This window comes from Chelonoidis abingdonii, chromosome 19 (genome assembly GCF_003597395.2).
Source record: "Chelonoidis abingdonii isolate Lonesome George chromosome 19, CheloAbing_2.0, whole genome shotgun sequence".
In the NCBI taxonomy this organism is placed as follows: domain Eukaryota; kingdom Metazoa; phylum Chordata; order Testudines; family Testudinidae; genus Chelonoidis; species Chelonoidis abingdonii.
Window position 1 is genome coordinate 2,202,251 of NC_133787.1, and position 17,336 is coordinate 2,219,586.

A 17,336-nucleotide genomic window follows, 5' to 3' on the forward strand; every position below is an offset into this window, starting at 1 on the left:
TACGTTGTTTATTAAATTATCTGCTTTGTTTTTTCTCTCCCTTTGGTTTCAGGCCCTGTCACCAACTGCAGATCCAGGAAGAGGATGAGACTGATCCATTTCTGGAGGAATGCAATGCAGACCCTGTGTTCCGAAAGCGCCTTTCCGTTCTCTCCCGCACCTTCCAGAACCACAGGACAATGATGCAAGGAGACTCCATGTTCTTCTCTGATAATATCTTCACTATTGAGCCAGTGGTAAGTGATAGCAGACTGAGAACACTCCCCAGAATGGATCAGACCATAAACAAAGACATTGGTTAGTTGATGTACTGAGGATGTCAGCTTTGCAGGTTTTGCAGCTAGATTTTAAGGGCAAATTGTAAAGTCATTTCTGAACTGGGGGCTTCTAGTGGATAAGTGCTCTCATCCAAACTGTTGCATTAGATCTACTGGTTGGTTTCTAGTGGGCAATATGGTCCGGTGGTTAGGGAGTCTGTTGAATTGGGTTCTATTCTCACTCCATGACTGAGCTGGATAAGTTACTTTAGTGCTGTTTGCCTAAATTTCCCCATCTGTAAAATGGGGATAATGATACTGACCTTCTTTGTAAAGAAACGCTTCTACTTCGGAGCTAAGTATTATTATTAGGACACTTAGCTGTACATTTATTTAGCTTTCTTTCCATAGCAGGTGTTATTGGAAATGTGGCTATTTATTCTCTGCACCTACATAACATACACTTGCAATTTGCATGGTTCAGAGAGGTGCTGATTTGGGCATATCTTGCATATGTGGTGTTTCAAGATTAATAAATCATACGTTGACCAATGCAGGTCACACATTGGCCCTGTATCCCTAAAAGGCCTCTTGGTCTTAGAGTCAAATTCAGTCCAGACAGAAGCATGGAGGGTTAACTCAAAGCAATTCCGTCCATACAACTTTGACTCACCCCATGTCTGAATTTGCCCTAAGGTGCCATTCACGAACCCTTCTATAAAATGGCAGGTTGGACTAGGCTTTTGATTGTAAAGATCTGTACTTTTCAAAACAATCCTTGCCATTTTGTTTATATCTAGTGTAGCTATGTGAAAAACAGGCACTTCAATTAATTGGAGCCCTAATTCTCTGAATGTTTTCACTGTCTGATGCCAGCAATATGTGTTCTTTTTGCTGAGCAATGACACAGCATTCTCTTTTGAGTAAACCTTGGAATAAATCCAACAGCTCCTTTCTAATAAAATATAGGAAATGAAATGAGTCAAATTCTATTCTCAGTTACTCCATTGTTTGTCTGGAATAATGCCATTTATGACCACAGAGCAGTGGTCCCCAACCTTTTTACACCCAAGATCACTTTTTGAATTAAGGGCAACCCAGGATCTACCCTGCCCCTTCCCTGAGGCCCTGCCCCACTCACTCCATCCCCCTCTCCCCCATCATTCACTCTGCCCCACCCTCACTCACTTTCACCAGGCTGGGGGAGGGGTTTGGGGTTTGGGAGGGGGTGTGGGCTCTGGGCTGGGGCCGAGGGGTTTGCAGTGTGGGAGGGGCTCTGGGCTGAGCCTGGGGCAGGGGGTTGGGGTGCAGGAGGAGGTGAGGGAGGGAGACAGTTTGGGTACAGGAGGGGGCTCCAGGCTGGGGCAGAGTGTTGGGGTGTAGGAGGGGGCACGGAGTGCTGGCTCTGGGAGGGGGCTCAGGGCTGAGGTGTGGCCTCCTGTCGGGCAGCAATTACCTCTGGCAGCTTCCAGTCAGTGGCACAGCGTGGCTGCTGCTAAGGCAGCCTCCCTGCCTATCCTGGCCCCACGCCGCTCCTGGAAGGGGTCAAAGTGCCCCTGTGGCCCCTGGGGGGGGGGACAGGCAGCACATGGCCCCATGCGCTTCCCCTCTCTGCAAGCACCACCCCCACAGCTCCCCCCCGTTCCTGGCCAATGGGAGCTGCGGGGGCAGTGCTAGTAGGCAGGAGCAGTGCACCGAGGGAGACCCCTGCCCCCCTGCCCCTGGAGCTGTGGGGCAGCACTGGCTGCTTCTGGGAGCAGTGTGGGGCTGGGGCAGGCAGGGAGCCTGTCTTAGTGGCAGCCCCATTGTGCTGCTGGAGATCGCGATCAACTGGGAGATCCTCTAGGATCGACCGGTCACTGCCATAGAGCCACTCCAGAGTGACACTGCTGTCACTGAGAGCAGATGCTGTGCAGTCATTGTATCAGTGGCCTATGCTGCGCTCAGCGTGAGTGGGGCAGTTTAGCTTTACCAAGGTCACACAGCAGGCCAGTGGCAGAGTCTAGAAGAGGTTGGCTCTAACCACTAAGAGGAAATATCCAAAGCACCTGATATTCAAAAACCATCTAGCCCTAGATCCTCAAAGGTGTGTAGGCTCCTGACTTTCAGGGATTTCAGTGGAAGTTAGGAACCTAAATATCCTGGTGCATGTGGGACTTAATTCTCATTGGAAATCAGTGGGACTTGGCTTCCAAGTGCTTAAGTCACTTCTGAAAATGGCACTTATGTGCTTTTGACTTTTACCCTTGGTCACTGTGCAGGAATGTTTAGGGCAGCATGTAGCGTATGGACAATGCACTGTATAAATAGCAGTGTAGGCGGTGAGGCGTGGCTTGGATGAGTAGAGAAGAATAGTGCCCTGCATTCCTGAACCCTCAGGATACAGACCCTTCCTGGGCTGCCCAAGCGGTGTATCTCATGTCTGCTGCTATTGTTAGCAGTTTAACGGCTCAGTGCCTCCCCACTGCTGGAGCTTTCCCCTGCTGAAGTGAAAGCCTCTGGCCTGGGAAGGCTCTGGCAGCTCTCACTCCTGCCTTTCCCTGCAGCGCGTGGCTGCACATGTAGAGCCTGTGCTCTACACATCCCATTAGGTGTAGACAGAGCTTAACTGTAACATCCTACTCACTAAGTCACATGTCCATTGATTATATTATAGCTACCGGATTTGCAGCCGCTCTATTGTACAAACAAGTACTGCCATTTTTAATTCCCTTCTGACTGTACCTTCCCGTTTTCTCCAATTCGTTCTTGTTACCATTTCAAAAGATCACAATTTTGCTCATCTAATCCCAATTATCTTATCCTCTGTCTCTCTTTGTTTTTCTGACTCTTTGTCATTTAAAATCTCTCCTTGTTGGTTCTAGTGCTATTGGGTTAGGCTTTGCACTGAGGAAAAGCATCCAGATCTTGACTAAATGTAGCCTCTTCCTAAAGGGAGGTATGGCTTTGGTTGTAGAAGCATCTGCTGAAGCTGTGTGTGGGGCTCATTGGATCAAGTCAGCACCTCTGCCCTTATTTGCAGGTGGTGTTGTGTTTAGAGAAATGACCACAGAAGTATTGATTGATACAGAGTTAACTTGACTGACAATAAAAAGGAAAAAAGATCAATAATGTTGTAATTATCATGTGAATAAAACCATTTTGAGCAGCCTTCCAAGCCTGTGGAAAACAAAATGTTATGCAACCCTGACTTTCCAACTGCATCTCGCATTTGGTTTAATTTATTTTTTCAAATAGACGTGATATGTCAGCAGCAATAGCTGCAATAGAAGTCCAGGTGGCTACCAAAGACATTGATCTCACTGTAGATCAATGCTGCAGATTTTTTTTTTTTTTTTTGCAGCATACTATGCCATTAGCTGTGAGTCACATTGGGAGCACGAGGGAGCTGACTCCTTGGAAATGGAAACCAAGGAGGACAGGGATTTGCTTCCATTGCACTGTCCTTGACAAGTCACCACTGTCTTGTCATTGCTTCCTGATTAATGCTGATCCTTTGGAAATCTTCTTTTCCAGGTTGAGTAGCAGAGGGGTAGCCATGTTAGCCTGAATCTGTAAAAGCAGCAAAGAATCCTGTGGCACCTTATGGACTAACAGACGTTTTGGAGCATAACGTCTGTTAGTCTATAAGATGCCACAGGATTCTTTGCTCCTTTCCAGGTTGTGATAGCGCTGCCATTTTTGCAGTAGGCAAGGAGAGGCAAGTGTCTATAGGAATTGTTAGTATTCCAGAGGTTCTCCAAATCAGCTGGAGACCTGAGTGGCTTGTTTAGTGGCACTCATTAGAACAAGAGGCTTTTTCTGATCAAGTCTTTGCCAGGAGGAGTGACCACTATTGCGAGTGATAGCATCCGTCCAACAATCCCATTGTGTTTTCAATGAGGCTTCACTTACTTGTGGGGAAAAACACAGGACAAATATTGGCTTTTGCACTCCTTTTTATATGATGGGTCTGAAGGGATGTGTTTGCAATCAGTAGCTCCTCCTTGAGCTCCATTCCCAGCTCTGTTGCTGATTTTCTGTATGGCTTTGGGCAGATGACTTCACCTCTTTGCATCAGTTTCACCCTTCTATAAAATGGTATTAGCCATGCTCTACCTCCCTCCATGTGGGCTATGTAAAGATAAATCAGTGAGGACCAACTTTACACAATGGCCTTTCATTATAGATGCTTCCGTTTTGAGGTGCTTAACTTCAGATAGCCTAGGTTCTGATTTTCAGAGCTGATGGGAGCCACTGGCTTTTTTAGAGTTCTGGGTGCTCAGCATCTCTGAAAATCAGGCCCTAGATATTTAAGGATAGGCACTCAAATGTAGCGCCACTTTTTAGATGTTACAGGTCACATATCCAAGAGTACTTTGGACTTGTAGAGTGCTATATGTGCTAAACATGGCTTAGAATGCCTGTATTGTACTGCTTTACACCCTATGTAACAAAGCAAGGTAACAACGCTTGTGTAACGCTGACAGACCTTGGCTGTCAGCAGGCAGGATCAAACGTGAAACCTCTGGAGCTAAAAACATGAGTCTCTATGGCATGAGCTAAAAGCCGCGTAGTTATTTGCTAAGGCTGTAGAGCAGACTCATTAACGCTCTCTAAGTGGTCTCAGTGGCTCTAAGGGGACAGAACACCACATCCAGAAGGTGTGTGGGTTACACTTGTACCTCCTTTTGTGCTGTATCATGATACAACTGCCACATGGTATACAACACAAAGGGGTGTTGTATCTTGTCTCTGACGGCCATTAAGCCAGATACACTAAACTATCATGCTTGCAGTTTTGTATCTGTTATTTCTTTAGGAGTAAGTGTCCCCTGTAGCTTTCCACATGTCGATTCAAGAGGACTTGGCTGCCCAAGCTAACCTATCCTCATCTAAAAACATTTAGAAGCACACATACCTGTAACAGCTAGTCTCAAAGGGCATGTCGTGAAGCATCGTCTTTTAACCAGCAGTTCCTGTTCTCCTATGGCTTTAAAATAAGCTGTAAAAGAGTCTCTGTACGTTTCTGTAACTTCCCAGGAGAAATAACTCTCAGTATTTCTCTAGTTTACAGCCTGGCATACGCTGACACTGAAAGAAAAAATGGTGAAAATTACTGAGAATTTTTTCCTTTTGAAAAAGTGTGTTTGGGTGTGCATGTGTGGCTCAGGGAGATTATCCATCCAGCTAGCATTGGAGTCACGCTGACTGTCGATTGACAAGCCCACTGACAATTGCAGCGAAGGGGGCTTTTTTTTTTTTCCCCCCCCCCCACCCAAATTCTGCTGAAACTTTCACTGCAAACACACAGAATTCTACAGGTCACTGATTTTATAGCAGAAGCTTTGAGCTATCAGGCCTCGTAGTTAGTATGGGCAGGTTTGCTTTTGACTGAAGGTGTGTGTGAAACATTCCAGCAATAATGCTACATTAAAACAATCCCTAGGAGAACTGTCTAGACTATTTGAGGGTAGGGTTCTTCTGGGCTCTTAGAAAAACTGGATCTGATTGTGCCTTAGGTTCTCCCAGCACCTCCTCTGTCAGTAATTTGAAATGTCATTGTGTGGCTTTCTGAAGCATACCAAGTAAACACACCTAAAGGAGGCATACGTGTACCCCAAACACCTTCTGGGTGTGGTGTTCTGTCCCAACTAATGGCACTGAGACCACTTAGCGAGAGTTAATGCGTCTACTCTACAGTCAGTTGGCTTTTAGTGCATGCTGTAGAGGCTCATGCACTAAACTCCAGAAGTCTCTGGTTCAATCCCACCTGCTGACAACCAGGGTCTGTCGGTGTTACAAGTGGGGCTTGTCCACGATTTCAACTGGGAAGTCTCTGAAGGTCGGGACGCACTTCAGTAACAACTGGGGTCTGTCGGCATTACATGTGCATGATGCGCCTACATTTTATATAGTTTTTTATGAATGCATTTATATTTAAAAGGGTAAAAAGGAGTCTATCCAAGGATGTAGGCACCCTAAAACATTGATTACATGACAGTGAGATCCTAGTAGCACTGAAATAATCAATCTGTCAGGAGTCCAGACAGGCTGCTACAGACATTCATTTCCACCTCTTTGCCATTCTGGGAAGCGCTCCCTCAGCCTTCTCCCCAAACCCTCTCAAACAGGTAGCAGCATTCCCAGAAAGTCACCAAATGCAGGCTATTTTGGAACAAGAGGGGGGCAAGTGCTGGTTACCAGAGTCCACACAGAGAATGCCCTGCCAACCGCCCTCTCCAGTGAGGGGGATCCAGCTCCGCGCCCTTGATGACTGCGTATGGCAGTATGATCTAGAGGAGAGAGTGGTCCTCCAGGCAGGCTGGTTGCAAGCCATTTAGAATATGTTCACACTACAGCCGGGAGCTCGATAGACAGACACATGCAAGCTCTGCTTAAGGTAGTATGCTAAGAATAGCAGTGTGGAGGCTGTGACTTGGGTTAGCCACCCGGGCTCACACCCAGAAGGTTGGGCAGGCAGCTCATGGTGCCATTTATGCTGCAATATTCCTGCTGCTGTTTTTAGTATGCTAGTGCAAGTCGAGCTAGAATGAGTTTGTCCATGTGGGCTGTGAGGCATGGGCCCAGCTGCAGTGTAGACATGCCCTCGAGACTTTATAGGTTATAATTAGCACCTCAGACTCCACCTGGAGACTAACAGACAGCCAGAGCAGATAATGCTTTGCCAGCCAAGCATGTTTATGCAGTTCTACAGCAGTGTCAGTCTCCAGATAGCTTTCTGGTGCAACTCCAGGTACAGCACATTCCAATGGTCCAATCCTGCAATAAGAAAAGCACAGATAAGAGTGGCAAGGCCTGCATCCAAAAGGAAATGTAATAACTTCCTAGCCAGACACATGGCAGGTGCATCTCCTTTTTTGGAGCATGCACTCTGAAAGCTTCCTGGAAATGTTACCTTGAGCTAGCTGGACTGAATGAGACGCCATGTAACATTCTTTACTATCCAGTACACAGGACTCACATTCCCTGCCTAAAACTGTCCATGGTGCTCCACCATGAATCAGAATATTCCCTCCAATTGTCTGGCTTGGGACGACCCAGTGCTGTTTTTGCCCAGCTGTATGGAGTTCAGTACAGACTCTTACAAAATGCTCTGGATCTGTTGGAGATTGGTACAGATGCCATAATGGAGGAAGCGGGGGGATAAAGGAAATAAAAGAGGAGCTAAGTGCATAGGGCCAGGTCCATCCCTGGTGCAACTCCAATTCAGTCCATGCGGCCTATGCTTTGCAAGTCTATTCACAGCAGAAGAAAACTGGAGAACAGAATTAGGGCAGATGGCATTGGAAATTCAGAGGAACTATCCTGTCACTGCACCGAGACACAGATGGATTCCAGAGTCACCACAAGCAGATGGGATTCCCTCAAGGGAATTATAGGAGGGAAGAGGTGGAACTTTCAGAATCAAGCTCTCAGATACTGAAGTTGTCATAGAGCAAAGGCAGAGAACAAAGCATTTAGGGAGGCTGATGTAAAGCTAGCTTTAAAAAAAGAGCAGCAGGTGTGATGCTGGTAACTGCAGATCAGTTGACTCGACCTCTGTTCCAAGTAATACAGGTAAATCTGTCATTAGGGATAACATGGTAGAGTGGTTTAGCTGGAAATGAGTTGCCAGGCAGACATCAGCGTTGGTTTGTAGAAGGCTAAATCTTGTCAGCTAAATCTGATTGACTTTTGTGAAAGGCCGATGAAATAGATAAAGGAAAAGCAGTCCTCATTTGTCTGGATTTCTGTAAAGTGTTTGATAAAATGTCACATAAAAATCTTGTAGCTAAAGCTAAAAAGACAGGCTCTGATCATCTGGATCACAAACTGCCCATTGGGAAGGCTGCAGAGGGCAGTTGCATATGGAAGGAAAAGAGTGGGATCTTGCATTGCTGGGGGTTGGGACCCATTCCAATTTGTACATAAGGCATTTGGAAGGCAGGACAAGCTGTAGATCGTACAAACTACCAAGGATGTCAGGAATTGTCAAGGGGATGTGAACGGAGCAGGGATATAGGAGGAAGCAGGCATACTGGAGAGCAGCAGCCTGGAAGTTACATTTTGGTGGGGTGATAGTGAGTGACAAATGACATGGCACTGGGGAGCCAGCTGGTTGTCTCCAGGCATTTGAAAGTTTGGGTTTTTACTAGGTGTGGCATTTCTGTAAAGGAAGCACTGGACTGTTTGAGAGTATTAGCCGCACTCTCTTCAATACACTTTCAACCTTCACTCTTATGCAAATATTTTCTTGGGGAGGGTCAGGTGATATGTTCACTTTCTTCCACATCCACCCCCTCCCTTTCCTACATATTTCTCTCCTGTGTCTGCTTTTCCATCATTGCAGGCCAAAAGAAGAATCACAGCAGGAAATGAATGCAATACTGAGAGATTCCCAGCAAACTGGGCCATGTGGCTCCACCATCCTCCTTCACCTTTCCTCCTAGCCAGGTCCAGTCTGTGTTCAGAAAACCCAGCAGGCTGTCTGTCCACTCGGTCTCTGGAACTCACCCTATCTCCCCACCATTCAGATAGTTGGGGTGTTACCCAGGGTTTTCAGAACCCAAAGCAGTGGTAACTTACCTGTTTTTCTCCAGGCGATGTGAGGAATAAATCAGTGGGGGCACAGCTCATCCATTTGATAAATGATTGGCACAAGCAAAGTCTGAAATAGTTCTGAGAGATCAGCGGCCAGGCTTTGGGTGGGGGGTGGGGGCTCCTTCCGTCTGACTGCTGGGAAACATAGGTGTCAAATCCTTGCCCAGAGGAAAGCTTCCCTGGACTACTTCAAAGCACACTTTCTAACTAAACATTTTATAATTTTTCTCCAGACAAAGCACATGACTCATAATAGCCTTTAATAGGCTAACAATTTCCCTAGCAACTGCTAATAACGATTCATTAGTCTCCTTATCAGCAAAGCATTTGTAATCATAACAACAATAAAACTTACATATTAGAGGCACCTAAAACCAAGGTCATTGTCCAAGCAATCCTTCTACAGTATTTTCATGGAACTTTCACTTCTTGTCCCAATTTCCCAATCTGATAACAAAACTTCAAACATGCAGTTATTTGGCCTTGTCTCTTAGGCCTAAGATTTTCTTAGCTAGGTGATGTGTGGTTTTCAGCTGGCAGTGGCTTAATATACGAAATTGCTGACTGCAGTTCTGTCAAATTCTAGAGTGCGCTAAGGAATGGCAAATTCTGGAGTAACAGTTTGCCATCTGTTTCTAGAGCAAGGAGGGAATCTGGTTTAATGGGGCTACAAGCCAGGACCCCTGGGTTCCACTGACTCCCTGTGTGACGCTGGGGAAGTTACAATCCTATTTTAAAGGAATTGTCCTTTTTTTCGATCCAATTGCTAGTCAAAGTTTGGGGCCCTGGGAATATTCCAGCTGGGAGCATAAATTGATGGAGTCTGGTATGCTATTTGATGTAATGTTATGTGTCTCTGAACTCAGAAACCACTGAATAAAAGGAGCAGTTTGTTAGCTTACAGCCCTCAAGTCTCTTTAGCAAATATGAGACCTAAAAGTTCTTTCTCTTGATTCCTCCAGGGTCACACTGTGCTCACATTTGCTTTCTTGCCTCTCTCTCTCTCTCTGTTCTTGTCCTCAGTTTTTGTGTAATCTCTCTACACACGCACACAAACACATACACACTCTCTCTCTCTCTCTCTCTCCCCTACCCAAAACAATGCTCAATCAAAAGCTTCTGGGTGAGTTCATACAGCTCTGTTGTCTTTGGGGGTGGCTTATGCTTACAGTTAGGTGTGAATTCACCCTTCAATTAACATATCAACCTTGGTGGGGGTTTTAACTCAACCCATAACAAGGTTTAGCCAAGCTCATAACAACATTTAGGTGTCTAACTTCCTGAATGGGATGTAGATGCCTAAGGATCTTTACAAATCTGGTCCTTAAGTTTTTCTGTGCCTCAAGAGCCCCAGCAAAGGGGGTTTGTGAGGATAAATCCAGGAAAGACCGTGAGGTGCTCAGATACTTTGGTAATGGAGCTAGAGAAGTACAATAGGATAGACAGAGAGATTCCCAGCTCTGACACTGACATGCCGTTTGGTCTTGGGCAAGACCCACTCTGTGTCTCAATTTCCCTGTAGTGGAAAACAGGAAGAAACCCATGTTTCCCACACAGCAGGATTGTGAAGCAACATGTGTTAAGAGTTCGTGAAGTGCTCTGAAAACCTCTGATGGAAGCAGCTGTTTTTTAATGTAGCCCTTTTTCCTAGTTCCTGCTTTCAACAAAATGCAGTGTCTTTATTCAGAGCCAGTAGTGTTAGCATCCAAGTTGTGCTAAGGATTGAAGCGCCCAGAGTATGAATCTCACATGGCACCATAGCTTACCTCTCCTTACCTTGATCGCATTAATGTAGGTGGTAAATAAGAGCTCACAATCCATGGGCCAGTCACCTGAAATCCAGACCTGTTCACAATGGGAAAAGATTGCAACTTGTTTTGGGGGGCACTAATAATGAGACTAAATTGGCATGGCCTGGGAGCGTCTGCTGACTCTGGCCTGTTTACCATATCTATACCTGGCTCTAGACCCAGCCTCCCGAACCTGTGTGTCCTGTCGAGTCTGTCTCCCTGTCAGTCCCATTACTGAGCTCGAAAACAGCAGCGTAAGAGTGCAGTTTCAGTCATAACTGTGTCACAGATGTGCTGGCCTTGGATTTCATCAAATCCCAAAGTCAGCCAAACCCACTCCGCTAGAAAACCACACTGTTGTTAGCAAGAGCGCCTGTACTTTTTAATTCTCTCTCTGGTATATGTTTGGTCTTGCTTATGAATTTCATTGCACTTGCTTCCATTACACCTGTCAGCCTTTGAGTAATGAGGAAGCCAGCTTGGGGAGAGTGGGTTTTAGGGCCAAGATATTTGAACAGACCATCGAAGTCGACTGGCTCGCAATCCACAGTAAGCAGGCACTTTGTTGTGCAGTCAATCCAAGAGCCTGAGCCTGCACCATTATAGTTACAGAGAGATTTTCCATTGCTTTGAATGGAAGCAGGATTGAGCCCTAAAGGTTCCAAGACTGATTTGGATTTCACCTAAGTGTAAATAACCCCACTGAAATCAATGTAAGAGTGATCATAGCTGGACAATGTGTTTTGTATGTATGATGATGGACTGATCAGGTTTTTGATGTGCTCTAGGAAGCATTCCACTGGAATTTTTGCATTTACTACTCTGTAGGTCTTAGGAACTGAGTTTCCTTGACACAGCTCCTTTTCTGATGTTTTTAAACCCCGCTGTGTTGGGATGAACGTATCCTCACCTTCACTCCCCTTAAGGGGAGGGGAAATACTTTCCCTGAAGCAAGTTGCCATGGCTGAAAGATGAGGCTGAGAGCAGAGACTCACAAAGGGGTAGTGTTTGGGCTATGGCAGAGGCCCTGGGTTCAGGGCGGAAAGCACACTGCCTGGACCCTAGCCTGAGAGGACTTTTGCACCTGGGCTGAACAGCACAGATGTTAAAGAGACACAGAATTTAGCTTGCTTTGGACTCACTGGGCTGACGTTATGGTGCTGACTCCCAGTGAGCTGGAGGTATTTGCTGCAAGTTAACCCTTCCATCCATCTAGAGGAAACCTTGTTTGACATCTGCAACTGTGTCGTGCCTGGCTATGTGAAGCCCAAAGTCTGCTGGACCCTGACAACCCCACTGAGAAGGCCCTAGGCCCTGACATAACTGTCCATAAACCTTGGCACACACAGACCCACACTGACAGTACCCTAGTGCACTATCACCAGATTGCTGTCTTGTATGGTAGGCCCTACAAACGCTAACGAAGAAAATACCATGGATTCCCCAGGCTGACAGTTTTGAAATAGGACCACTCTCACTTCTCAGCTGGCATTTGCTTTCCTCTTTCCAGTGGCAACATCCATGTTCTGGTTGCAAGCCTGTGGGCATCCTATTTTCCTCTGTTTTATACCCCCATCCTTTTCTAATACCTCCATCATGATCATCGTCCTTCTGGCCAGGGGTTAAGGTGATTTTCTCATCCAAGTACATCAATGATTTTGCTTTTATTCAGCTGATGGGTTTGTATCAGGGCTCATTTACATGGACATTTGGTCCACAGCAAGCTGGTATGTAAATCTACTCTGTACTGCTTGTTGTGCACTAAGTGTCTGTGTGAGCTGCTGTGCAGGAACAGTTCCCTAGTGCACAATGATCTACCCCTGTTTTGAAGCAGCATAGATCAAAGCACATGAGGGAACTGTTTGAGCACATCAGCAGGATGCACCCAGACACTTAGTGTGCAACAGGCTGGGGTGAGGGAGTTTTACACTCCAGCTTGCCATGAACTAAGCGTTCATGTAGACAAGCACTCTTTGCTTTGAGGGACTGAATCGGTGGGCTCTGCACCTTTCTGTTTGGAGGATCATGACAACCAGGATGGAGAATCAGATCTTACTGCTTAGCCACTGAGTCAGCCCTGACCTATCCTTTTAAAGAGAAATCTACAAAGTCAGAGAGCTGTTCAGATGTATATTAAGCCTCAGATAGTAGATACTGTGGCAAACAAAATTTGCTGCATACTGCATGTGTCCATAGCCTACTCTGGGAATAGACTGCCAGGATGTGAAGTGATAGAAATAGTTATATTTAACTGAGGGACTAGTAGAACAAAGAGCACTGAATAATTATTATGGATTTGTATTAACTAAGCCAGGGAAAACTATCATTTGTGTCTCAGTTTACCTCTCCTTCTGCTAGATCAAAGCCTCAGACAACTTGGGCTGGGTTTTGTTTTGTTTGGAGCAATTGGGACAGATTTTACATTTTGTTAAACTTGTGTAAATCCATAGTAACTCCTTGGAAGTTGTTGAATCAGGGTGAGATCAAAATTGGGCCCAATGGCTCTCTAATGAAACAAGATGCTGTCTATGGTTTACAAGTAGTATGCAGTATTGTGGTACCTGTGTCAGTCCCAGGATATTAGAGACAAGGTGAGAGAGATAATAGCTTTTATTGGACAAAGTTCTGTTGGTGAGAGAGACAAGCTTTCGAGCTTACTCAGAGCTCTTTTATTCATAACTTTGCTAGACACTAAAAATCATGGACTGAATAGAGACACTGGCTTTACATCTGTTACAACAATCTATAACCCACTAACAACCCCCACCAACTGCTCCCCCCCGATTTCCTTTCCTCCTTATGATGAAAGGGGTGTTAACAGGCCACTTCACCTTGAATGGTTCCTTGAAACGTCTATTAACTACTTATGCTAAACAATCTGTTCCACCTTGTCTTTAGCGGTGACCCTCTGATTAAGTTTCCCAGACTTGAAGATGAACTTTGTCTAAGCTCGAAAGCTTGTCTCTCGCCAGTAAAAGATATCACCTCACCCACTTTGCCTTCTATGGTTTACAAGGTCAGTCTCTTAAATTTCTCTAGTATGGTTAACCAGGCAGTAGTATCTGGATATAATATTCATGCTATCCTCGTGATTTCGTGGTAGAAACCTATGCCATGAAGTGCTATTAATAAAGCAATTATATTTACAGTGTGTTTAATAGGAAATCCAAACGGCTTCATACCTTCAGGTTTTCCTTTTTTGTTGTTGTTTATTTTTGTTTTTTTTTAAAAAAAACTTGTGTATCTGTAGTTGAAACTGCTCTATCCTTTTTTGTTTTAGGAGGGAGATGTTTGGCCAAATTCTACAGCTGAAATTAATGTGATCTTTAAGCCCCGAGAAGCCAAAGTCTATCACAGAACCGTCTACTGTGACATCTCAGGTACAGCATTCCCAGTGGCACAATAAGCATAACATACTAGTGTGTTTGGTCTTCATGTCGTGGGATTGCCAACACTAGCCCTGGTGTGAGGCATTCCTGGTGGTGCTAAGCTACCCCAGAGGAAAGGCTTCAGGATGCAATGTCTGGAAGTCACTAAATACATGGAAATCATCTAGGTCAAAATAAGGTCCATCATTGTGTTATATGGACCGCATAATATAGTAACTTTCACTCAAATTTTCAGACAGTTACCAACGTGGCCTGTGGCTCCCTTGACTATGGCTCATATGGCATGACTGCATACATGGCAGGGCCCCATCCTAAAGTCTGTAGCCACGCAGCCAAGCAGCAGCCCCTCTCCCTAAGCAGTCTTGCAGAGCCTTACGGAATGGATTGGCATGTGTGTCAGTACTAGCAGGACCAAGTCCTGTAATCCTAAAGCTTCTCTCCCTGCATGTGGATGGAGAGGAGGAAAAGTGAGTTTAGATCAGGGTGGACAAACTACGGCCCGTGGGCTGCATCCGGCCCATCAGGGCTTTGGATCCAGCCTGCAGGATTGCCACCCCATGGTGCCACAGGCCCCGCACTGCTCCAGGAAGCGACCAGCACCAGGTCCCTGTGGCCCCTGGCCCCCTCCCTGCAGCTCCCATTGGCCAGGAACGGGGAACCGCAGCCAATGGGAGATTTGGGGGAGGTACCCGCAGGCAAGGGCAGCTCACGGAGCCTTCTGTCCCCCCTCCTCCAGGGGCCGCAGGGATGTGGTGTTGGACACTTCCTGGAATGGTGCGGCATGGAGCCAGGGCAGTCAGAAAGCCTGTCTTAGCCCCACTGTGCACTGCTGCCACCGTGGAGCCACTTCAAGTAAGCAGCACGGGGCCAGAGCCTGCACCCCAAACCCCTTCTGCACCCTGCACCTCAACCCATGCCCTGAGCCCCCTCCTGCACCCCAAATCCCTCCTGTACCCCGTACCCCAACTTCTTGTCCTGAGCCCCTTCCTGTACCCCAACCCCCTTCCCTGAGCCCCCTACCACTCCCCCTGGAGCTCAGCTCCCTGCCCTGAGTCCCCCTGCATCCCAAACCCCTCCTGTACCCCAACTCCTTGCCCTGAGCTCCCCACTGCACACCATGCCTTCCTGCACCCCAATCCCCTGCCCTGAGGCTCCTCGTAGACCCCACACTCCTCCTGCACCCCAACCCATTGCCCTGATTGAGCCCCTTACTGCACACCACACCCCATCCCACACCCCCTGCCCTACAGTCATGGCCCTGCATGCAATTTCCCAACCAGCAATTTCCCTCGGGCCAAAAAGTTTGCCCACCCCTGGTCTAGATGCATGCAGCCCCGTAGGGACCAAGTGCAATGCTTTCCAGGCCCAGTGCAGTGGAGGCTCCCCAGCATTTGCAGCTGAGAGCCATCTGTGTCCTGCTTCCTTTGTGACTGTATGCACATCTCAGCTGACACTGGAATGGAAGCATCTTCTGATAGACGGGACTGATTCACTGTCCTTGCCTGTTACCCCTTGTGGAGACAGCCAGTAAACTCTGCTGTCTGAAACCAGCATGAAACATTCCTGGAGCTGGGCAGTTCCTCTTGGGCTTGTTGTCGGTCCTGCTTAGCTTGCTGTAAGGCACTCCTCTTGAGCTGGAGGCTGTGGAGGTATCAGTGGAACATTGTGGGTTTCCTAGTGGAGTATTTCCCTGCCTGTGGGTTTCTGAGATGGCAGCCAAACTCCCGTTGAGCTGCTGGATAGTATAATCTGTGGTCTCTGCACAGTCATTTGTTGACTTCCATAAGGCTTTAAGATAAAGGATAGAAATGTCATGCAAGTACTTTTTACTTACGTATTAATTGCATAGGGTTTACTTGGCAAACAGCACTTCCAGTAATTAAAGAGGGCTTCTGTTAACAAATTGTCTTCCCACCCACTAGCTGCAAGGGTTGGTCTTCGTTCCTCAGCCCTACTGAAGGAAAGATTTGTTTGAAAAGCCCTTGCCAAGAAATCCCATGTTCGACATTCTGCTCCTTATCCTGGGCATCTAGGTATCCCGCCAGTGGAGCGTTACTCAGCTTTCTACCGGAGTCCCTGGTATGCTGCAAAGGGAACAGGCTTTTTCCTTGCTGACATCTGGAACAAAATATGGCAGTCAGGGAAGAGCCTTAATAAATGAGCAGATTGCAGAGGGAAAGGAGAAAGAAGGAAAGCTGCTGCATGATGCAAGCTATTTCCAGGCGGGGGAAATCCACCCAGTTAGACTGACAGTAATAGCAGAACTAGAACTCAGCAAATAAGTGCAGTGATTAAGAGGAGAGATGGTCTTGTGGTTAAGGCTCTGGATTGGGACTTGGGAGATATTTGTGTCATAGTATTCTATCCCCAATCTGAACCTTAGAGTCCGCAAAATGAGGTACTAGCATGAATTCCTCTAAGCTTAATTACCAGCTTAGATCTGACAAGCTGCCACCACCCAAAAATATATATAATGTTTTGGGGCAGTCCGGTCACCCCCAAAACCTTCCCTGGGGACCCCAAGACCCAGAGTCCTTGAGTCTCACAACAAAGGGGAATAAACCATTTCCCTTCCCCCTCCTTTCTTCCTCCCAGATCTTTCCCGCCCTGGGTACACTAGGAGAGATAGACAGATTCAAGCTCCGTGAATATAAACAAAGGGATTCCCCCTTTCCCTCTCCCTTCTTTCTCCCTGTCTCCCACCACTTCCCTGGTAAGTACAGACCCAATTCCCTTGAGCCTCAACTAGGGAAAAAATCAAACAAGTCTTAAAAAGCATAACTTTTAATAAAAAGAAAGAAAAAAAAGTAAAAGTTGTCTCTGTAATGTAGATGGTAAATATTACAGGACCTTATAGAACATGGAGAAAAAAGCCTCCTCCGCAGAAATACAATTTAAAATACTTCCAGCCAAATACACATTAAAATTCTACCAGCTAGATACACAGTTGCAAATACAGAAAACAATCAAAAGACTATAACCGCCTTTCTACTCAATACTCAGTATTCTGAATATATAAAAGACTATAGCAGGGAGATTGGCAAGAAACCTGATTGCACGTCTAGTCCCTTTCAGGACTCAGAGAGAACAAAGCAAAACCCAAAAACCACAAACAAAGGCTTCCCTCCACCGAGATTTGAAAGTATCTTGTTTCCTGATTGGTCCTCTGGTCAGGTGTTTTGGGTTCCCTGTTTGTTAACCCTTTACAGGTGAAAGAGACATTAACCCTTAGCTATCTGTTTATGACAATTTGTTCTTCCACAGCTTCTCTGTGTGAGCTTAGGCAAGTCACTTAATGGTTCTGTGCCCCAGCAGGT

At 46.3% G+C, this 17,336-nt stretch overlaps 1 protein-coding gene across 1 annotated transcript in view; it reads left to right on the forward strand.

Moving 5' to 3' along the window:
* HYDIN (HYDIN axonemal central pair apparatus protein) overlaps positions 1 to 17,336 on the forward strand; it is a 401,019-nt gene that overhangs the window by 95,360 nt on the left and 288,323 nt on the right. The window contains exons 9-10 of the mRNA XM_032795387.2: positions 53 to 236; positions 13,911 to 14,010. Coding sequence (XP_032651278.1) covers positions 53 to 236; positions 13,911 to 14,010 — 284 coding nt within the window. The remainder of the gene's footprint in view (positions 1 to 52; positions 237 to 13,910; positions 14,011 to 17,336) is intronic.